A 23,359-nucleotide genomic window follows, 5' to 3' on the forward strand; every position below is an offset into this window, starting at 1 on the left:
GCCAGACTGTAAAGAAGGCAGCCTTTGAGGAACTCTTAAGGCCATGCCAGTGAAGAAGTATTTCTGTGAACTGGAAGGAACCCAGAATTTTTACGTGCAGTAGAAAATTTAGAAGTGTGTTAATGTACAAATGAAGAGTTGAAAATATAAAAGAAAAATCAATCATAACTCAAATATTCACTTTAGTGGATAATCACTATCTGTTGCTTTAAAAATGTCTTTTTTTAACTTTTTTTTTTTTTTGTAACTGATGAAAAAAATAATAATGCCTGGATAAGGTGAGCTTGTTAAACACACTGCTTTCTAGGGTCAAGAAGCAAATGATGATTCTTCACTAATCTGCTTGGCTCTCACATCTTGATCTAATTTGTTGCCTCTTCCTGATTTTCATCCAATAAAGGACTTCTTCTTTAAATAGTTGCTACTTTGTTGCTTTTGAGATCTGAATCAGAGACTGTAACACAAGGCTGCAAGCTCCATCCTGTCATTTTGTAGCATGTATCTAATTAAGACTTCTTGCAGGTCCATAAAAAGACCCAATGTTAAGAAACCAGTGTGTATTAAAGAAAGCCTTGGGGAAGATCTGAGAAGGGGGTTTCTTCATTAAACTAAGCAAATTTGATTAAAAGCCAAGTAGAGTAATAATACCTTAATTTGTGTTTAAATATTTTAAAATATTGCTCAAGCATAATCATATCATGTTAACTAACACATTGAAGGTGTGGGGCTAAAATTGGGTCATCTTCTTCCCAGCATCACCCCAGCCTTGAGGGAAACCCTATAGATAAGAAAATGGCTGATAGCACTGCCTGTTCATCTCAGGAAGATAACCAAAGCATATTTCATTGAAATCAATTTATAAATTTGACTCACTTCAATGTATTGATTTGGTCAGAGTCTGAGTTACACAATAGCAACATAAACCCCATTTCAAGGGCTCATGTGCTGTAGCCACTGTCCTATGTTATGAATGTTCTTTCGGGGTACAAACTTGGCTACTGGACTTCCCTTGGGAGACCATTATAAGTGATGCTTTTATTCCTTCATTGGCCACAGTGTCCCTGACTAGTGACAGTTCCCAGAGGGCAAAGGTCTTTCAGCAAAAGAGCAGATTGTGCAAGACCTAGTTAGGAGCGGTTGCTCAATGTGTGTCTAAATTAGAATCTCCCTGGCAGAGCTTCTAAGATGGCTCAGCAGGTGGGGGTGCCTGCTGCCTCGATTGCTAATTCGAGTTCCATCCCTAGGACCCATGTGGTGTCAGACAAAGAGACAGAGCTTTCTCTTCTACAGGTTGACTTCTACATGGATGTTGAACATACACACACACACACACACACACACACACACACACATGTAAAAAAATAAGAAAGAGAGACATGAAGAAAGAAAAAGAAAACATTTCCACGTCAAATGACACTGTCCTTTCATGATCCTAAGTCAGGTGGGGCCTGCGTGAGCAGAGGCCAATGCTGGGGTTTTCCTATGTGCACTTTGCCACCCAGGGCTAAAGCATTAGGATAATTGAAGGTCTAAGCACACATTTCAGCAGAAGATCGAGACCACCTTCCCAGTCATTCTGCTTCCCAGCCATCTTCAGGCATGCGAAGTGGATGTTGTAGTATAAATAAATAAATAAATAAATAAACAAATAAATAAATGAAGGGAGGAAGGAAGAAGACTTGCCATTTTCTGACCAACAGAGATGGCAAAAGCCATTTAGATTTTTTTGTCCAGTCAGTTGAGTCAGGCTTGGACATGTAAGAAGCTCATTCTGCTTGTGTGTGTGTGTTTTTTCTTCTTCTGTGGATGCAGGAACACAGAAGGAAAAGTAGGGGAGAGAAACCTGGCACCTGGCTTCTTTTCAGGAGCCCCAGAGGACTAGTCTCCATGGCTCATTATCCTTCCAGGAGATAGAGCTGGGAGTTCCCTCCCTCTTGTCCTGCCACCACTAACATCCCTTTCTGAGTCATCTTGGAACAGAACCATGAACAGCCAAGTTAGTGCCTGCTGTGTACTTCTCCACGTTGTTTCTCAGAGGCTGCCTGGCCTGGCCAGTGACTTTTGACTCTAGAGGCAAGCCTGCATTCAGGTGTTGGGCTTTGCTTCTTTCTGCTTTAGTGGTAACAAAAGCAACAGAATTCTTCAAATGTATTCCCAGAGAGAAGAAAAAGTAAAGAAATGTGTATGTATATATATATATATGTGCATATGTGTATGCATGCTTGTGTATATATGATACACACACACACACACACACACACACACACACATATATATATATATATATATATATATATATATATATGCACGTGCATATGTATATTAATTTTGTTGTCTCTCATTGCTTCAAGCTAGATGGGAGATAGGGTGAACATTGATGGATAAAGCGCATGTGCTCCTTGCCCTCAGCCCCAAGATCTCTTCCAATATCCCCTGAAAGCTATAGCTCTAGCTGCTATGCCTGCTGCCGCTGTCCATCGTCCTGGCGCTTCCTTCTGCATAATCTCTATTCTTTCCAGAGTAGGATGTGCTCAGGCCAGGGCCAGGACGCCCTCCAGTAGACCCTGAGCTGGCCTGCAGGTGCGCCGGGTTAACCCCGCCCCGCCCGACCCAAGGCCCCGCCCTCACACAAGACCCCACCCCATCGCTTTCGTCACGATGACGCAAGGCCCGCGCCTGCGCAGCGCGGCCGCACCCCCGGCCGCCCGCTCGGTATTATGATTAGCCCTGGGTGCGGGGTTCCGGCGGCCGGGAGGGAGTTGTCGACGCCGCGGCCGCTGCGGACGGATGCCCGCCTGCCGGCTGAGGTAGGGCGAGCGCGGCGCGGGAGCGTGGGCCGGGTCTGCGCTTCTCCTCAGCGGCCGCCTTAGCGGGGCTGGGCTGGCGCCGCCGCAGGCGGAAAGTAAGTTGCGCGCTCGGCCCGGGGTGCCCTGCGCAGAGGACGCGGCCCGCGGCACCACCCCGGCCCCGAGCTCGCCCGGCCTGCGGGCTTCGCGCAGCCCGGCCCGGCCCTGCCCTTGCGGCCGCCGCGGGATTGCGGCAGCGCGGGAGTCGACGCGGCCCCGCGCCGCGCCCGCAGCGGGCCCCGGGCGACGCGAGATCCACGGGCCTCAGTTTCCCCGTGGGCCGCGAGTCCCGCTGCAGAGCCGGGCGGCCGCCGCCTCACGATAGCTCGGGGACGCGGTTGTCTACGGAGAAGGGCGCTCGGCTGCGGAAGGGGCAGCGGTGCGGCTCCCCGGGGACTGCTCGGATTTTTTCGCGTTAGGAGACGCTGTTCTTTTCCGTAGACATCGCCTGTTGATTTCTTTCCGAACCATTTGCAATAAAAACAAACACCTTGTTGCCTTTTGCTTGGACTCGGGAGCCAGGAGAGTGGCAGCCCTTTAAGCTTAGGCTTCCTCCAGCTGTGATGTTCTTAAACAGTGGGGTCAGCTACAACCTAGGAGCTTCGCTGTGAGTTCGGGTCGTGTATGCATTGGGGAATTTCTCTCCGGGGTTCCTAAGACTGTAGAAGTCAGAGGCTGTAGGGCCTCTGGGCTGTCAGGTTTCTTACTTTCCCTTCCGTTTAAATGAGCGTATTCTCCAAGTCTTAGGAGCCTTGGTGAAACCACCTGGATGCTTGAAGTGTTTTGTCAGGTTTAAGGTGAAGTAAGCGATGGACCTACAGGTGTACAGCTCTTTCTGCTGAGTTTCCAACAGATTCCTGTCCAGGGTCAAAAGGCTCAGTTTGGATTCTTTGTAGGGATTGGGACACTGTCCCAAATTGATCCCTAACTTATCACAGTTCGTATCGGTGCAGTCTGAAGCCCAGGTTGTCAAGGATTATGTAATCAACTTGTTAATTTCTAATCTTGTTACAGTGTTTTCCAGATTTATAAAACCATTCCCTTCAGAGAAATCTGTCTTCAGCGTCTGGTTAAATATTTCTCTTGGAATTGGGTTCTTGAAGACAATTCTGTATGTGTGTTAATTAAACATACTAATTAGACAAGTTTCTTTCAGAGAACATCAAATACATAGCAATTTTTCTGGCTGTCAGTGTAAAATTGACCCATTTTACAGACCTAGGGATGAAAGAAATTATATGACATTCCCAAGGTCACATAATGAAGCTGGGTTAAAAAAAAATCGAGGGCATAGCACTGACTTAATATTCCTGTCCTCAAAGCTTTCTGATCAGAAACTCTTAAGTGCCACTTTTTGACTTTTAAATTTTTGCACAGCTAGTTATTTTACTTTATGCAGAAATTTTCTTTTATCCTTTTATGCTCTTCTGAGTAAATTTTATAGTATTCTGAGTAAATTTTAATGAATAATTGCAGTATGACACATTTGATTAAACAATGATTCTCAACCTTCCTAGTGCTTGGACCAGTACATTTCCTCATGTTGTGGTGACTCCTAACCATAAAATTATTTTCATTGCTACTTCATAACTATAATTTTGGTGCTGTTATGAATCACAATGTAAATATCTGTGTTTTCTGATGGTCTAAGGTGACCCCCACGAAAGGGTCGTTTGAAAGCAAAGAGGTCGCAGCTCACAGTTGAGAGCTACTGGTTTAAAACATCCAAGAACTGGGAAGTTACACTGATTTTTATTTTTACTTCTATAGAGCAGACAGACATACAGATTAGGTCTTTATGTAGTGATCTTGTAACTTAATCACATAATCCTAAAAGGAAGCCTTTTAACTGTCCTTTAATTAAAATTGAAGGACATTTGTGTTGTTTTTACTGGGCATGTCTACACTAAAGTGAGGTTGCTTATCTCCTGTTGAAAGTGAAACTAACTAGAAAAGGCTATTTGGGGGATATAAGTGAGTGGCTATGATTCTAAGCACTGGTATTAAATAAAACATAATTTATTTCCTATTGCACCTTTCTGAGCATCAGTTCATTATACTGCCTAGGATGAAAAAAGGTATGTGAATTTTCTACACAGCCCGGATTTTCTGACTTAAACACATAGGTGAGAAATACTGAAGGCTTACTTTAACAGCATCCCAGCCACAAGATAGAATGTTTAGCTAAAACACATTTTTGTAGGAAAACTAACTCAGCACCAAGTAATATCAGTACTTGAGCATCAGAGATAGGAAGGATCAAAATTCAAGTCCAGCTTGGGCTACATAGTATGTGTGGCATCTCAGGAATAAAAGCACACACACAAACACACTCTCCTGAAACATGTGATCTCTCTCTCACAGACACACACACACTCACACTCCCAGCCCTGGGGAGGCTGAGATAAGGAGAATCATGAGTTCGAAACTGGCCTGGGTTTCGTAGCAAGTGCAAACATAGTAAGACCTTTCCTCAAAATACAACAAAGTCCTGCTGTTCAGGATGCAGGTACTCCCCATTATGTGCAGACAAAAGTCTTAGGTCTACTAGGGTAGAAAGGCTGAGTAGATGTGGGAGGATAAACTTATAAGGATAAGGATGAATTCCTAGAGTTTTTATCTGTTTGGAAGGTTCCAGGGTAGAAGGGTAGCAGTAGGAGAAAGCAGAAACCAGTTTCTGCCCTTAGGTTCTTGGAAGCAAGCTATTGTGGAACACTAAGGTAAACTAGCAGAAGGATTGCTTTTGACAGGAATAGAGCAGGAGGCAGTGAACGAACAGTAGGGGGTGCTACTCACTGAAGGCCAGTCTCAAAGGCTAGCATTCCAGGCAGGGAGTTGAGGGAGCAGGAGGTCAGACTCACTGTGAGAAAAGGAGTTGAGGTGGACACAGCACAACTGCACAGCACATTCTGTAAAACATTTGTAAAGGGAGGAAGGTGTGACGCCAACTTTGGGATGTGTTGGCTTTTGTTGTTTGGGAAGAGCCACACTGTCAAATCCGTGAGGTCTGGTAGCCTTGGGAGAGAGCACTGCAGGTGTGGTCTGCCTGGGATGGGCTGGAACTGAACTGTTATTTTCACAGAATTATTTCCTCATCTGCTTTTCTGCACATCTGTTTTGGGCTGTGGTCTTTCACCCCTTGGGAAACCATTTCTTGCCTTTGGTAGGAGAGGACCCTGCTGACAGATTCCTTCTCCGTCCTCCCTGAACACTCATCTCTCCATTGTCACTTCAAGAGCCTCCCAGGAATTTCCTTCGGCACCTCCAGAATTTGGCCTGTGCGCAGCAGGCTCTTCCATGTTTATCAGTCCTCTCTCCCTTTCTTAGGCTGAGACCCCCCAGTCTGCTGCTGATAGCAACTCAGTCCAGGGCAACTCAGTGACAGGGCATGGTCCATTCATGGGACATGTCGTCTCCAGGTGCAAAATGAGAGAGTTCACCTATCTATTTCTGTTCACCACTCAATTGCAGATTTGCCTACACCATTTATTGTTGGGTATGAAGTCAGCATCCCAGCACACCATATGACTGATATGGTAACTGGTCAAACACAGCTCCAGTGAGCCTGGTTTTCTCAGTTGTTGATATGTGCTTACTTTCTCAGGCAACTCCTTGAAGGCTGATTGCTTTGGTTCTTGTATCCCCAGGTGGGAGCCATGCCTGATACAGTATGTGCACTCAAGACGTGCCTTCATCAGTTAAAATGACTTATAAGCCCATTAATGGAAAACATGCCTGTTTTAATACAGCTAGGCTGGACTTCCCTTGTTTTTCAGGCATACAGTTTTGGAGCTAGGAGGAAATTCAGTTCTCTGTCAGCATCTGTAGATGTTGTCCTCCTCCTTCTCCAGTCTGAGGTTGGTACCCCCAGCTCCCGCTCTCCTCATTCCACATGTCTCTCTGCTTGCCCCCTGGGTGCTTCACTCATGGAGTCTGCCTCTACAGCGAGGTCTTCTGCTTGATCCTCACCATCACCGTCCAGACTCTGGCAGCCCTCAGTTCTAAGCCATTGGTGATCGTGTACCTGGAGATGTTTCTAGTTGCCTCCTTAGCCGTCTCCCAGATGAGTTTTGTCCGTCCAGTCAGATCTCCATTTTGCAGCTGGACTAATTTCTGAAGCCATCATTTGATTGCTGTTTCTTTACCTGAGACTCCTTTATATAATAAAATGTATCAGTGTGTTTTAGGTAGATACTATACCTAACAGTTACTATATGTACATACACTGTACCTGGGTTACAGAACTGAATAAGGCACACATGATTTGTACAGCTAAACTTACCTAGCCAGTGGGGATGCAGATTAGTGATTACATTGTCATACAAATATGTGACACACAGTGATGATGATAATGGTACAGGATATTGTGCTGCTAGTGTATATGGTGGAGCTGGTGTGTGACAGGAGGTGGGGAGAATATAGGGGATAATCAGGATGGTGACCTTTAAGCTGGATGGTAAAGCATTAGTTAGGGCTAGCCAGACCTGAGAAAAAAATAATTTGGTACCAGGCCCTTTGGATCTGTGCTCCACTGGTAGTACCGTCCCATCACAGGCCCTTTGGATCTGTGTTCCACAGGTAGTACTGACCCATCAAAGTAAGGTCTCAGCTATCTTTCCTGGAAAGCCTCTTTTCCCACAACATGATTTCAATTTGTATCTTAAGCACACACAGAAATTTCTCTGGGATGCCTTCTGTGAACCCCCAAGGCAGATTTAAAGGAAAGAACACCTCTTTTTTAATGCCTGTCCCTGCAAGAGGCCGTAAACAGTGGAGCGGTGTTTGGGAGCAGGGTGTTACGGTTACTAGGGAGTATGACAGTAGATTAGGGAACTAACCTTACAGTCCTTAGCACTGTTAGCAAGTGACACTTTGAAATATGGAACCTTAAGCCTACAGCTGGCTCCTCCTGTCTCCCTCTGTACTGACTCTACTTGCTGTGTGGCAAAGCTGGAGGAAGTTGGAGAGATCGCGAAACTTGGTTCACTATTTTAGTCCAGTTCTGGGTTGGAGAGAGAGAGAGAGAGTAGAACTTACATTTTAAACATTTTCACTGTGACATGTCTATGAAAAGTTCATTTTGGGTCTAGGACAATGTGCTAACCTGGTTGTGAATGGATTATGATGCTGTATTGTGCAAGAGAACTATGGTTGTCTTTAATGATGATGTACAACCCTGAATAGTAGACTGGAGCTTAAAGTTGGTGTTCTGTTCTACCTAATTTTCTGTAGGTTAAACAGTTTTCTGTTGGCGTGAAGAATTATGATAGTGCGAGAGAAATTTGAATGACAGTGTCTTTAGTCTGGCTTCAGGGACTGATTTGTTCCCTTGGTTGATGAGTGTTTACCACATGCCCTTAGGAAGGAAACTGCTTTTTTTTGAAACAAATGGAAAGAATGTGATTTGCAAAGTACATTAAATTTGTTCTTTGGAAAAGGATACAATTTTTAAGTAACTAGAGCTTCCCTGCATTTTTCTTGACTTGTTCTCTTGGTTTAGTTTGGGAGGACTCTTGTAGTCTGTCCACAGATGGTGTACAAGCAATTGTCGGATGTTGTTTTCAAGTTGTTCCATTTTTAGGTGACCAGTAATGACCTCAGCCTGTCTTCTGTGTACTTGTTTGCCCATAAGTTCCTGTCTTAACTTAAACACAGATTCTCAACATCTCAAGAATTATTGTTGGCAGTGCTTATTAGCAGGTGAGCCTTTGCTGCATTGTGAGTTCTGTTCTGTGGGTTGCTGGGGCCAGCACTTCCATGGCATGTTAGAATTGGAGGAGACCAGAAATCCCCGAGGTCCACTGTAGTGCTTTGTTTTCTCTGGGAATTAGAGAGGTCTGGGTAAAAGGGAAGCACTGCGTTATCATAGGAAAATGTTGTAGTCCTGCGTGGGGTCAGTGGGCCTGGAGTCCACCCCAGGCAGCTCTCCCCAGGCACAGGAGGAAGGCAAAGGGAGCCCTTCACTAACGCCTGTGTTCCTGCTGTCTTACCCTTATGTGTATAGATTCCCAGGAATTCTGGTCCTCTTTTTAATTGTCTAAATTGATTGATTGATTGATTGATTGATTGAGAGTGTGCGTGTGGAGACTAGAGTACAGCATGCAGGTGATGGTGCCTGGCAGTTGAACTCAGATGGTCAGGCTTGGTGGCAATGCTGTTTGTTGTCCCCTGAGCATCTCTTACAGCTTAGGTTTTCTTTCTTTCTTTTTTGTTTTTTTTAGTTTTTGTTTTTTGTTTTTGTTTTTGTTTTTTGTTTTTTTTTTGTTTTTTTTTTTGAGACAGGGTTTCTCTGTTTAGCCCTGGTTGTCCTGGAACTCACTCTGTAGACCAGGCAGGCCTCGAACTCAGAAATCTGCCTGCCTCTGGCTCCCAAGTGCTGGATTAAAGGCGTGCGCCACCACTGCCTGGCTGGCTTACTGTTTTAAACCATTCCAAATAAACTGGAATTTACATGCAATTATAGTAAGAGACATTTTAAGTTTGAAACAAGACAATAAAAAGTCACTGGTTTTATCATAAAATTCACTTCTGTCTTCACTGAATGATAGAATGCTGTCTATGGATGGTAATGGGGGATCTAATAAATCAACAAAAAAATGTTTATGAACTTTTGAAACTGGTTTGAAATCTCTGATGGTCTTATTTCTTAGTTGCTTCCTTATGGATCCTAAATCCATTTCTTGCCTTGAGACACAGATGAGCCCTTTCCTGGGCATTTTCAGCACTTCACACATCTTGACTAACTTAGTAACTCAATGGTTAGTCATCAAGCACCCTTCAGTAACAGCCTTTTCCTTAGTTTACAAAATTCACTTCTCCACAGTTAGAACTTGACTCGGAATGGTGCTTCTCTTTCCTGAGCCAGCCAAGCAAATACCTTCTCTCTGCTGCTCTGTTTACTGCTGGCTCTGCAGGAGCCTTGGTCTGACTGTCCTGTCCTTCTTTGGTCCCCCTTCTCTTCCATCTGAAAGCCGCTGGTGGGCTTTTTCTAGAGGATCCTGTTTTCTTTATTGGTTTGTGAGGTTCTAAAGACAGGGATGGTATAGTGTCCTCCACTAAGGCACACACTTTTGCTTAATAAAAGTGACTCAGTGTTCTTGCTCCCAGCCCCAAAGAGCTGCATACCTGCTACCTCGGGTCTTGTTTCTTAAGAGCACAAAAACAGGCCTTCAACAATGTATTTCAAAGAGCATGGCCTATTTCATAGATCTCTTTTTGCAAAAGGTACATATCTCTTTCTTGGGCTATAAAAGTAGTACATGTTTCACTAACAAATTCCAAAAAGACAGGAAATCATAAAGAAGGGAAATATATTTTTATTGATTTAGCATTTTAGATTTTTAAAATGTATACATTAAAGCAAAGAACATGGTTTTTTAGAAAATTGAGATGATGTGCTATTAATGAATTTAGCATGTATGAATGTATATGTGTGTGTGCATGCATGTAGAGGGCAAAGGGCAGCCCTGGGTGCAGGCTGGCCAGAAAGCCAGTGCAGTGAGACTGGGCTTGGCTGGCCAGAAAGCCCCTTAGCCTACTGGTTTCTGCCTCCCTGATGCTCAGATTCCACACGTGTGCAACCACACTGGCTTTCTACATGGATTGTGGTTACTGTGAGAGGCACTTCGCTGACTTGAGCTCTCTGTAGCCTCTGAACTTTTTCTACATAGTGTTATACAGCATAATGTTAATACTGGGTAGACTGATTTATTCCATCATTTCTGTGTAATGGACTTATATGCTAGTTCTGAGTTTTGACATTTAAATCTTATTGAACATTATTGGATATAAAATATTTGTACTCATCTTTATTTTAGACACCTTAGAACAAGTTAAATGTTCCTTATCTGAAATGCTTGGGACCAGAACTAGGTTTTGGAGTTTGGGCATTCCTCACCTTTTTGAAGATTTTTAGAATATCAGATTTTAAATAGAAATTTAATGCAATTTGTGGGGTGGGATCTAATTCTAAACTTGAAAGTCATTCATGTTCCATGTACAACTTAAGACACATAGCCTCAAGATAACTTTGCATAAGCTTTAAGTTTGTGAAAGTTTGTTTCATGGTATGAAACTGTCTACTGTGGTCAGATTTGGGAACTCTTGAGGTTGGGCTAGGAATGTCCAACCTACAGTAAGGCTGTAAATCAAGGATATTAATTTATCAAGTTTTTGCTATTCAGAAAGTTAGCATTCAGCCCCACCCTTGTAAGAAAATTCTAGTGATTCTTTTAAGTCAGAATCAGCCAATACTTTTAGTCTGTGGTGAGTTGTCTGTTTCAGCATTCCTTTTATGACCATTTTTAAATGGCCACCTTCATCCCAGATCAGAGAAAGAAGGAACAGAGGATAAAAATGAAGTTGACAGTGCTTATAGGTCTTTAAAAAAGAGGAAGTTTTCTACTTTACATTCTGTTTTCCTGGGGAAAGTGAGTTGTTTTTTTTTTTTTTTTCTTTTGCAGTCATTTCCACAAGAGCTTTTGTTTAGGTCAGTATTGTTATGTAAGTACGTATGTCAGCTCTGTCACCACACTGGTAGGTTTAAACAATGATGGCATGCTTTACCAAGAGGCAGGTTCTGCTGAGGTGGTTGACTTCGAGCCCCCTGTGCTGTGGCTCGAAGGCTTGTTTGTGACTTGCTACCTGGGGTCCCCTTCTTGTCTGCCCAGCATCGTTTGGGACTGGCCTGGCTCCTCTGTATGTCCCAGTTACAACTTGATCTCTTGATCTGCTTAGACAAGAGAAAGATTACTTAAGCTAGCACTTTGAGTATTGATCTGCATTGACCAGACAGACGCTGCCTTGAGAGCCTGGAGCAGGCCTCTGAACTGGCATTGTTGTCTTGTTTGCCTACTTGCAAGAGAATTCGAGCATGATAACAAGTCTGTTGGTGTCATCCTTGTGCAGGTCTTGGTTAAGCAGCTGTATTGTTGAGGTGTTATGAGTGGAGCTTCCCTGTTATTTCTAGGAGACATAGTCTCAGAGTAGATTTCCTGCTCTTAATAGTCTTTCTGCTCTCTTCTTCTCGATATTCTGAGCCTTAAGTGTTGTGTTGTAGTTGAATTGTTGTGTTGAGTTGTGTTGCATATGTATCCACTGGGGTTGAGCACTCCAAGACCAGTTGTTCTCTACAATTTGACCATTTGGGGCTTTCTGTAATGGTCTCTGGAATCTCCTAGGCAGAGAACTACAGTCAACTAAGAAAGGCTGAAAGACTGACCAGGAGAATCTATCTTCTCAGGGATGAGACCCCAAGCCCTGAAATCCTATACATACAAGTAACACTTAATGAAATGAACTAGGCAAGTTGTGTTTATATATTTGTGTGTGTGTGTGTATGTGTGTATGTATCAGGAACAGAGAAAGAGAGCTATTAATTTGAGAGGGAGTAAAGGGAGTCATGGGAAAGGTTGTGGGGAGAAAAAGGAAAGGGAAAATGATATAATTATAGGCATTGCGGGGGTGGGGGGTACCCTGTTGTGGGGAAATAAAGGGGTAGGAGAGATGACCCGTGTCCCGCCAGAGCTCCGGGCGGGATGGAAGCAGGGGACTGCTGCACGCTCAGCTGGGTGGGCGCCTGGCTGTGAGAAGCCACGGAACCCCAGTCTGTGGGGGGTGAGGGGTGAGGGGGGGTAGTAGGGAGTGAGGGGGTGGGGGGGTGAGGGGGGTGGGAGAGGGAGCAATCTGGGGTCCTTGGGCCACACAGAGTCCAGAGATGACAATTTCTAGCTCTTGGACACTGCAGAAAAGCTCAGAATGAAGTGGGGGACCTGGGGGTGGCTCAGTCAGCCCCAGTGCAGAAGGGAGAAGGGGCAGGGATAGAAGGCTCACTGGGTGGTTCCCACACTGGCGAGAGAGTCTGGCTAGCTCAGGCTGCTAGCTCAGTGCACTGCTTGGGTTGGCTGGCGGCTCTTTAGGGGGAAGCCTGCTCCATTGCTCCAGCATGGCAGATCTCAGTGAACAGAGATGGTCCATGGTTTTACTGTGTTTATTGTAGAAAGGCAGAGAGGGAGAAGAGTAGGGAAGTAGAAGCCATGGCCACTGGAGAGAGGGGAGAGGAGAGGAGGAGAAGGAGGCTAAAGGTGACAGTGAGAGCAAGAGCTTAAGGGAGAGAGGAGGGGCCAAGCATCAGCTTTTATAGTGGGCTGGGCTACCTTGCTGTTGCAGGGTAACTGTGGGAAGGAGCATACCTGGCTATAGCCTAAGTGACTGATAGCCACAGAATGATGGAGCTGGGTCCTCATGTCAGGAGCCTATGTCTGGGAGCATGGCAAATGGGCCTTCTGTCCCTTGCAGATTAATCTGTTGGGTTTCTGGGATTTGAACCTAACTCGACCAGAAAACAGGTTGCCTTTCATGGTCCCACAAGGCACCTTTCTTTCCAAAGTCCTTAGATTTGAGGATGTAACTCTGCCTGTTAGGACATTTCTAATAGGAGTTATTGGCTTACCTCTTAATTTTAATGCCACAGTGAGTCTGTCCAGTGAGTGCAGGCTGATACAGTTATAATAAACCCATAGTAATTTTTAGCACACCCTTCTCCAGTACAGAACTCTAGTTCTTCCAAAACTTAGGGCCTGTTGACCTGTTGTGGGTGTTGGTCTTTAATTTACATGGTTACTCCCAGAAGGAGGAGACACACCGGAGTATTGCTAATTTTGGATAAAGAGAACACTAGAAAATACGTAATAGGGCTGTGTTCACTGTACCTGACCTGTGGTTCCTGATATTACTGGAGGATCTCATTAGGGTCTTCTGGGACCCTGTATCACTTTTGTTGATAAAGTTTTAGCAAAACCCAGCAGCTCACTTTGGTAATCATCACTGAGTGTTGGCTGCATCACTGAATTCAGTTGGCTCTTTACAGGCGTGGCTTCCAGTCTGGTGGTCGGATGTTCCTATGATTATGGATTATCACTTTAATTTTTTTGATATTTGTAAAAAAATCAATGCCAGTTAGTTTGTATGGAAAAGGTTAAATCCAGTGTTAGGTCAGCTTTTCAAAATCAGAGCCTTGGGTTGTGTGTGTATGTGAAGAACTACTGGCCTAGTTTGCTTTGTTTTGGGGTTTTCTGTGTATTGGGATATTGATTGATTCATTTGGGGAAATGTTATTTTCTAAACAAAGTGTCGATAGGCTTAGGGGTAGCTTGATTTTTACACACAGCCAGTTTTGTTTGATTTCTCAGCAAGCTGTGAGTTTGTTCAGAGTTGTGTGCAGTGACATCTTTGATCACTTCTCCTGGGGGAGAAGAGTTGCAGGATACATGTTTGACAAACAGACCCCACTGCAGCGGTGGTGATGTGACCAAAAAGTTCAAAGTGAGTTTCAGCAGGAGTAACAGTGGCTTCCAGACCCACGGTAGAGGTAGCAGAGGCTGCTTCTACTACTGTTGCAGCAGCTTGCAAAGTGTGTAGGGCCACCCACACTTCCTTCCTCTTCTTCAGCCACACCTCTATGCTTAGTCGCTTCTGCCTGCTTGAACTGAGAGAACATTAGTATATTCTTATAACACCTACCACTACTCGTTTCTTGAACTGCCGTTTCCATGTACCAAACACTGTTGGCCTAGTTAGTCTGCTTCACTTCAAGTCTAGCCTAGGTATTAAACTGCTAAGTCTGTGCCATGCAAGAAGGCTGCTTTAAAGTGGCTGGTCTTAGTGATGCTTGCTGTTCAGAAAGATGCCAGCTCAGTAATGCAGTTGTTTAAAATGTTTGTTCTACAAAGACAGGAAAAAGTAGTCATTGTACTTAAGGTATCTGCTTTTTAACGGTGAATGTCAGGTTTGGAACCATCCTCCAAGATTGCAGGTGAGTGTTTACTAGTCCAGGTTTGCATTTTCCAAACTTGATGAAGTAAATTATTAGTGTATTTAATTTGTTGTGTGTTTCTGCCAGTTTATTTTAAAATTTGTACCTGGCTGTGTCCCCAGAGGACAGCGTCAAAGCTCTCTGTTTGGTTTATTACCAGAGGGGAGATACAGATGACTTTTCTCTTACTATGTCCCCACTCTTTTTGCCAACATGTTCTGATTAAACTTTTTCTGAAACTAAACATGTTTTTTCACAGTTGAAATTCTAATTATGGACAAAGGCAGGTGCTACAGACCAGGGGTTGAGTGGTGAACAGAGCTGGATAAAGTTGAGACCACCGTAGGTAGCTAAGAGTGCGGATGTCCTCCCAGCACCGTGGCCACTCCTTTACTCTCGAGGTTAAAGTTTTCCATTCTATACGTTCAGATTTGCTATGAGTATATTACTTAAGATGGCGTGATGATGTAGTCTTGTAATCTTGGCATGTGGGAGACTGAGGCAGGAAGATCTGGAGTGGAGGCCAGCCTGGGCTACATAGTGATACTAAGTCAAACATTGCAGCAGGGAAGCAAGTACTTACATTTCTTTAAAAGGCATTTTATTGAAAATCAGATTTTAGCCAAGGAGTGGTGGTACACACGTTTAATCCCAGCACTCAGGAGGCAGATAGACCTCTAAGTTTAAGGCCAGTCTACAGAGCAGGACTACATAGTGAGACCCCCATCTCAAAAACAAAGAAACAACAACAGCAACAACAAAAAAGAAAAGAAAAAGAAAATCAGATTTTAGTGTTGTTAGACATATTATTTTCTGTATCCCAAGATCTTTCTTATTGCTAGTTTTTCAGTTTGATGTGTTAGGGACGCAAGAACCTAGTTCAGTGAGCTCTTCGCTTGATGTAGACAAGCAGCCAGGAGGAACAGCAGGAATGCGGCAGCACAAACAAGGTTGTGGGCGGTGTGTTTTCTGATCACAAATATTGTAGTCATATAGCGTATTTGATCTCTACTATTCTTAACCTACAGAAAAGATTTGTTTCTATTGCCTTTGAGTGTGCACATGCACGTGTGTGAGTTGCACATGTGTGTGCACTGCACATGATGAGTGCAGGTGCCACAGAGAGCTGAAGTTTCAGATGGTTTCTGAGTTGCAGGTGTTTGTGAGCCATCTGAGGTGAAATGTTGGGAATGGAGCTTAGGTAAGAGCATTGCAAGAGCGGTAAGAGTGCTGCCCTGCTGAGCCATCTCTCCATCCCCCTCCACAGCCTTTAGAGTCTGTGTGTTTGACTTAGTTTGTCTGGGGATGAAATATAGTGGCATTTTATATAAACCAGGCTGGCTTCAGACTCTTGATCCTTCTTACTCTGCCCTTTGAGTGCTAGGCTTACCGGCAGGGCTGTGTTCTTGTTAGTAACATGTCTACTGAGGGAGCTGACTGTACAGTAAGGTCAGGTAACTTGCTGAGGACCTGTGGCTTGTGATTGATGGTCTGGACTCATATGAAGGATAGCTTTCAGAACCAGTGCTTAACTACCATGCTGCCTTGATAGAGAAACTGCAGGAATGGCTGTTGGAGAGAGAAGCAGGCAGGGCTAGTGGGAGGAGCTGCTAAGGCCCACTTGGGGCTGAAGGGTCTGGCAGGCAGGCAGGCTGGCTGGTAAGCTGCAGTTTACCCGCCAGTGAATGGGAGACTGTGCGAATGGCTGTGGGGTCCTCTTGGCTCTCACTCCAGCAGACTTGCCTTTCTCTCCACACGTCATCTTTTGTGTCTGCTCTCCCACACCTTGTACTTTCTTTCAAGCACACCTGAACTTAGGCTCACTGACTGCCCAGACACTCAGCACCTTTAGTGGGACTGTGAGTTGCTTTGACCTACCAGAATTACTCAAGCCTTTTGCTTATTTGTGTTGTGTTTCAGGTTGGTGGAAAGCCTATAAGCCCACTTTGGAAAGGACTCCTTACTGTGCTCGGGATGGGAAACAGTGCAGCTGCTTTGCTCATAGTGACAGTTTTGTTTACTCTTTGGTGGCAGACATGAAGGTGTTTCGTGTGCTGCCTGTTGCTGGCATCACAATGCATTTCTGCCTTGCTTAGGAGTGTCTTATGCGGGTTCCTCTCCTCTGCTGCTGTAGTGGGAGCTTGGTGAACTTGTCCAGGGGTATAGGCAGGCCGAGCAGGATCCTAGTCAGAGATAAATCAGACAAGTTGAGCTTCATTATTCATTCTTTGCTGGTGCACAGTTAGGATTCAGCAGATGCAGGTTCAGGGCCTATTACCTAGGAGGTCTTTAGAAAATGGCAGGTGTTCTTGGGGTTCATTGCAACTATTTTTTTAAAAGCTGTGATTCGGGCTGGGGCTGGAGCTGGGGCTGGGGCTGAGACTGGAACTGGGACTGGGACTTAGTGACAGAAAACTTGCCTAGCATGAGCAAAGCCCTGGCTTCAGTCTCTTGCAGTGGCAGGGAAAGGGGAATAGTAATTAATAGAGGGAAGAAAGATAATAGGAGGAGACAGGTCACCAAGGACAGATTTGCAGTTTGCAGGTTTGTCTTGTCCTAGAATATGTAGTTTTACTTTAAACAAAATTGAAACAAATAGAATGCACTGAAATCATTTTCTGTATTTTCCTTTAGGAGAAACAACAAATACTGGTAACAGAGTGATTTGGTATGCTGTTTGCAAGGTACGTCCTCGAGCCAGTACAGACACACCTGCACCTCTCCCAGTCACCTCTCAACATTAGCATATATGGGCAGGACAGAGCCACTGAGAGCCTCAGAGAGGGAGCAACAATTTATAATACTGCGTATTTATATATTTTTATACACACGCACACACACACACATATATATATAATGTATATGTATATGTATGTACATGCATGCTGCGTGTATATGTGGAGGCCAAAGGTTATCGTTGTATCTTCCTTGATCATTATCCAACTGATCCCACCCCCAATTTAAACACTCATTTATTTACTTTCTGTGTGCGCCTTCCACAGCTGTCTCTTGTGAAGGTCAGAGGACAATTTCTGGGTTCTAAAGATAGGGTTCGGGTTGTCAAGTGAGGACCTTTACCCCTAAGCCATCTCCCTGGCTCTCCCCGCCTCATTGAACCTGGAACTCATTGACCTGGCTGGGCCAGCTAGTGAGCATGAGCTCAGGGACTGCCTGCCATCGTGCTCCCCACCCCCACACTCCCCAGGTTTTGCACTTGAGGTTACAAATATGGGTCGTGGGGATTTCTCTCAGGTTCTTCTGTTTGTGTGGACAACATTTTAACCCACTGAGCCATTTTCTTAGTCTCAGGCTTAACTTTAACAATCCCTAGATTGATTTATCTAATTTGATCTATTTGCCACTTTCCAGAATGCATCTTAACAGAAATACAGAGGAAAAGAATAAAGACGAGAAAATGGCGTAGGCAGTCCCAAGAAATGTTTTGAAGGTGAAAGTTGAATTTGCAAAAATATGCAGCATATACTTAGACAGGTAAGAACAGCTGAACACACGGAGTCAATTGAGGATTGAGATTAGACAGTCTCTAGCCAAATATATATGAATTAAAGTTTCTTTAGGGGACCTGATGTCCAAACACAGAAACACTTTTCAATTTAGATTTCCCTGCTTATACTGGTCAGTTATTACCTCAGGTGGACCAGGATAATACATAGTACAGAAGAAGTTGGTTCTTTCTAACAATTTTATTATATACTAGTCTATTTCTTTTTTTTTGAGAAAATTATGGGGTTGTAGAAATGGCTCAGCAGTTAAGAGCACTGGCTTCTCTTCCAGAGATTTCTGAGTTCAATTCCCAGCATCCATATGGTAGCTTACAGCCATCTCTAATGGGATCCAGTGTTGCCTTCTGGCATGCAGGTGTACATGCAGATAGAGCACTCTTATACGTAGAATATATTAAAAATATTTTATTTTGTGTGTCTGTATCTGTGTCTATATCTGTGTTTGTGCTCCTGAGTACAGGTACCCAGAGGGATGTCAGATACCCTGGGACTGGAATTAACATTGGTTTTGGGAACTGAACCCAAGTCCTCTGTAAGAGCAGTAAGCACTCTTAACTGCTGAGCCATTTCTCAAGCTCTTATATGGTTTATTAATTAAAAATTTTAGTAAAAATCAACTCATTCGGTTTTGGTTCTCAAGTCAGTTTGTAGAGAAACAGCAGAACAGGTTGTTTTAAAGCACTGACAGGTGTCCTGTGCCTGGGGCTGACTCCAGCTTCTCGACTGCCTTGCGGTCTTCATATCTCTCAGAATGTGCTGAGTAGCTGTGAAAACTGGGAAAGGGTGGTGAAGCTGGATATGTGACATGTACAGTGCTCATTCAGAAGTCAGTGCTAAGTGTAATCACAGTGCCTTCTAAAGTATGGAACATGCTAGTTGGAAAATGCTATTGTTGGCCTGTTTAAGTTTATTGTCTGTCAGTTTTTGAGGTAAGGTGGCCCTAAGTAAGTGATTTCAGTAATTTTTGAAGCAGTGTTAATATGATAATGTATCACTTTCATAATCGCATTTTGACTCTTACTATATTAGATATCAAATGTGATGTTACTGGAGTGGTCAGATCTTCAAGAGTGGGCTCTGGAGGATGAGGATGTAGCTCAGTGGTAGAGCTTGCCTAATGCAAGACTTGGGCTTGATCTCCAGTTGGGCTCTGAAGTCTGATTTATATTGAATTTTAGCTTTAATACCAATCACATGTATGCAGTTTCCTTGGCTTTAAGATGAGACAGTCTGACCTCAGGAACCTGTGACAGAGTACAGTCCCACTTCCACGAGTGCCTGTGGAAAGATTTCAGTAAGTTTGGGCTTTTCTTCTGATCTTTGAAATAACGTGCTCTAATGCTTTAATGCTCACTGTCCTAGTGTGCTTAAGATTTAGTTGGAGGTTATGTGTACCTCCATCATTAAACAGCACAGGTAGTGTGTCTGCTTTTAGAGCACACAGCTGGGACTATGAGAGAAGGCATCACCAAAGTAGTGTGCATGTGTGACAACTTGTCTGGGAGGTATGCATGTTTGTCACTGATTCTGGTACTCATTTCTAAAGTGTTTGTTCAGTTTGTGAGATTTAAAGTGCTATTTTAACTTGTGTAATTTTATATATTTCGTTTTTTTTCTGAGTTAACATTTATAAGAACATATTTCTGTCATGTTTGTTATTATAAAGGTTGAAATTTTTAAGTATGATATGAAATTTGGCTTCTAAAACCAAAGAATCTGAGACTTAGCTGGTCTGTAAGAGTGAATGCTTATATACTCTGGGACAGTGAGCGGCCATAGTGGATTATGTGTGAGTTAGAAAAGCTCATAATAGGCATTAAGAGTGAGCAACCTCCAGCCAGAATATTGAGTGCTTGCTGTGTTCAAGGATGCCTAACCCATGATGTCAGGAAGCGGATAGTTGCTTGGGGAATAAGTTTCACTTCAGAAGTAGTAAGAGTTTTAGTTATATATCCTCTTTGTGTCAGTATTGGCTTAGATTTGAGGCTGTGACAGAATGGTCTTCAGGAACCTTTAGATACTCACAGATCACATGGCATCATTCAGAGATGCAGGGAGAGAAGACTGCCAAAGAGGCCTTCCTATACCCTCTGCAACTATCACTAGTCTCTGGATGATAGCAAGTGGTTGCTGGGTTTCTACCTATGTCCTTATTCTCCATTTTTCCTTCATTGTGAATGCTCACCATATTTTTTTTCAAACTTCTTATTGATTCTTTATGAACTTCACATTATGCACCCCGTCGTGCCTCATCCCCCATCCTCCCATGTCTGCCCCTGCAGCCTTACAACCTGACCCCAAAATAAAACACACACACAAACCAGCAACAACAAAGCATAGAAAACATCTCATCATGGAGACTGTAGTATGCCACAGTGTGAGCTAATCAGCCTGTTTGCTCTCCCTTATCTGCACCACCAGGACAATAATAAGCACTGCTTCAGCTAGGCTGCCAAAGTCAGCTCTACTGCTCTCATGCCCTTGGGGCAGCTCCACTGTGCTGCCCAGTCAAGGTTCAGGGCCCAAGTGCTGCAGCCTGTGAGGGACTGGTCAGCTCTCCCATTCTCAGACCCTTGGGGCTGATTCAGTCATGCCTTGCCATCAGGGCCAGCTCTTCTGTATTACCCAGGTGAGGTGCAGGGCCCATGAGTGCTGCAGCCAGTAAGAGGGCAGGGCTAGGTCTTATGATCAGTTCTCCTAGCTACTGCTGGTGACAAGGAGAGAAAAGGGAGGGTATCAGCCCCATACCCATACTACCTCACACCAGACTAGTGGTGGGGCCAGCTCTCCTGCACTCACCCACTGGGCTGGCTTACCTATATCCTTTCTACCAGGACCAGCCCTACCGTGCTATCCTGAGTCCTGCAGCTGATGAGGGGCAGGAATAATTCTCTTGAGCTCATGACCCTGTGAGCAGCTTTCCCAGCTGCCAAAGGGGCAGGGGCATCTCCTGTGCAGCCATGCCACACCCAGCTAATGAGTGCCAGGGTCAGCTCTCCCACACTCAGGCCATTGTGGCTGGCTCACTCACACCCCAGCTACCAGGACTAGTTCAACTGTGCTGCCTGAGCAAGGCACAGGGTCTGCTCTCCCCAGTTCTGCTGCTGGCGAGAGATGAGAGATGGGACCAGCTCTCCAGAGCTCACTGCACCCAGTGAGGGGAGGGGCCAGTTATGCACAGCCCATGGACATCCACATGATCCTGTGATTCTCAGAGGCTGCCCTCACCAGGGACAGCCCATGTACTCTAGATGTAATATGAGTTATGGACATGAACTTTGGCCCCTGTTGCTGAGTAGTCACAGACTTAGACATGACCCTCAGTGGCAGCTCAGGCTGGGACCTGACCGACCATAGCCCCAGGTGGTGAGCTGGCCCCTCACACCAGACTTCTCCTCTCCACCCACAAGTCTCCAGTTCCATCTCTCTCCATAAAGCTCAAGCTACTGCACTTCTCTTTCTCTCCTCTCTGACCACCACATAATCTCACATTGTGGTAGCTCCCACTGCAGGCTGGCCATGCATGCACCTCGTCCTCCATTGTGCTGAGTGGCTTGGAGACAGGGAGTGTCTGTGGTCCACTTGTGCCATGGGCTAAAGGGCATTGTGGTCTTCCTGTGGTCTCTGTCTTCTTCCTGTGCTGTGCTGTGCCGCCTGGATTTGATTTAATTTTTATATGTCCTAGACATAAACAGCTTTAGTCACCAAACCACCCATCAAGCTAGGATGAAACAAAGGGCTGCCGTCCTTTTTGCCCCTGCCTAGTATAAGAACACCACCAACAAGGTGTCTCTGCCCATTGCTGGGGTCTCTCACCATAGTTTTAAAGTCTGATGGAATTTTACTTTTAGAAAATATTTGTCATATAAACATAGTTTTTCAAACTTATCAGTTACTTATTTCTGATATTCCGCCCCCCCCCAAAATTGCTTCCAATGAGCTGCTGCTTTTTGTCTGTGGACTATGGTACTTCTAAACTTTTATTTTGAATTATAAATTCTAAGCATATAAGTAGATTTTTAATAACTACCCTGACTCATTGTATACTGCAACTGACTTAAGGCACTCAAAATAAAATAATAGAAAGAAAATCCACAAGTTGATTGTCTCTCTTGTTTTACAGGTATCCATTATGATGTTGACAATGAAGGCCTTATTTCCAACAGATATACTCATATGAGAAGACCCACTTCAAGCACTTTTAAGTATCTTTCTGTTTGTTGAACCAGCATGGCAGGGTTCAAGCGAGGATATGATGGGAAAATTGCTGGATTATATGATCTGGATAAAACCTTGGGTCGAGGTCATTTTGCAGTGGTCAAACTTGCCAGGCATGTCTTCACAGGTGAGAAGGTGGCAGTGAAAGTCATTGACAAGACGAAGCTGGACACTCTAGCCACTGGTCATCTCTTCCAGGAAGTGAGGTGCATGAAACTAGTGCAGCACCCCAACATTGTGCGTCTCTATGAAGTCATAGACACCCAGACCAAACTTTATCTCATTCTAGAACTTGGAGATGGAGGAGATATGTTTGATTATATAATGAAGCACGAGGAGGGTCTTAATGAAGACTTGGCCAAGAAGTACTTTGCTCAGATAGTTCATGCTATATCTTATTGCCATAAACTCCATGTGGTCCACAGAGACTTGAAACCAGAGAATGTAGTCTTTTTTGAAAAACAAGGTCTTGTGAAGTTGACAGACTTTGGCTTCAGCAACAAATTTCAGCCTGGAAAGAAACTCACCACGAGCTGCGGGTCTCTTGCATACTCTGCTCCAGAAATCCTGCTTGGCGATGAGTACGATGCCCCTGCAGTAGGTAGGTGACCTACCCAGGAAGCTCTGTGGAACCTGCCACTGCTGTTAGTTGGTTATGTTGGTTGAAAATAATTCCAAAGAGAATTTTGATTATATATGTCTTTCTTAAGAAATTTGGTCTCATGAATACTGTGTGTTCCTAAGCTGGCAGACAGGTTATTTCATACTTATAAGGGAAAATGTCTAAAGGTGTTTTTAAAACAAAGGTAATTAGAGTATTGTTGAAGGGAACCTTTCAGGGCATTCATTGTAGCTTTTTTTCTTAAAGACTGAGTTTACTCCCTTTCATCTTCTTAGATTGTTTTCTGGGAGTAACCCTGACCATCCCTTCCTGCAAATGTCCTTTAACAATCTTGTCA

The 23,359-nt window shown here is 44.3% G+C and overlaps 1 protein-coding gene and 1 non-coding gene across 9 annotated transcripts in view; one reads left to right on the forward strand and one right to left on the reverse strand.

The window, feature by feature from the left end:
* Positions 1 to 2,665: 2,665 nt before the first annotated feature.
* Snrk (SNF related kinase) overlaps positions 2,666 to 23,359 on the forward strand; it is a 52,437-nt gene continuing 31,743 nt past the window's right edge. The window contains exons 1-5 of one of the 8 annotated variants that reach the window (NM_001357774.1): positions 2,666 to 2,807; positions 17,293 to 17,342; positions 18,028 to 18,150; positions 19,387 to 19,476; positions 22,306 to 23,001. In NM_001357774.1, the coding sequence (NP_001344703.1) occupies positions 22,413 to 23,001 (589 nt within the window). In that variant the 5' untranslated portion in view covers positions 2,666 to 2,807; positions 17,293 to 17,342; positions 18,028 to 18,150; positions 19,387 to 19,476; positions 22,306 to 22,412. Of the gene's footprint in view, positions 2,903 to 17,292; positions 17,343 to 18,027; positions 18,151 to 19,360; positions 19,477 to 22,305; positions 23,002 to 23,359 lie in introns of all 8 variants that reach the window. The other 7 variants (XM_006511999.4, NM_001357775.1, XM_006512000.4 and 4 more) reach the window with 7 other exon arrangements.
* On the reverse strand, positions 21,855 to 21,992 carry LOC115487297. The gene has a single exon (XR_003948486.1). It is a non-coding gene; the product is annotated as a small nucleolar RNA SNORA48 (small nucleolar RNA).

This window comes from Mus musculus, chromosome 9 (genome assembly GCF_000001635.26).
Source record: "Mus musculus strain C57BL/6J chromosome 9, GRCm38.p6 C57BL/6J".
NCBI lineage: Eukaryota > Metazoa > Chordata > Mammalia > Rodentia > Muridae > Mus > Mus musculus.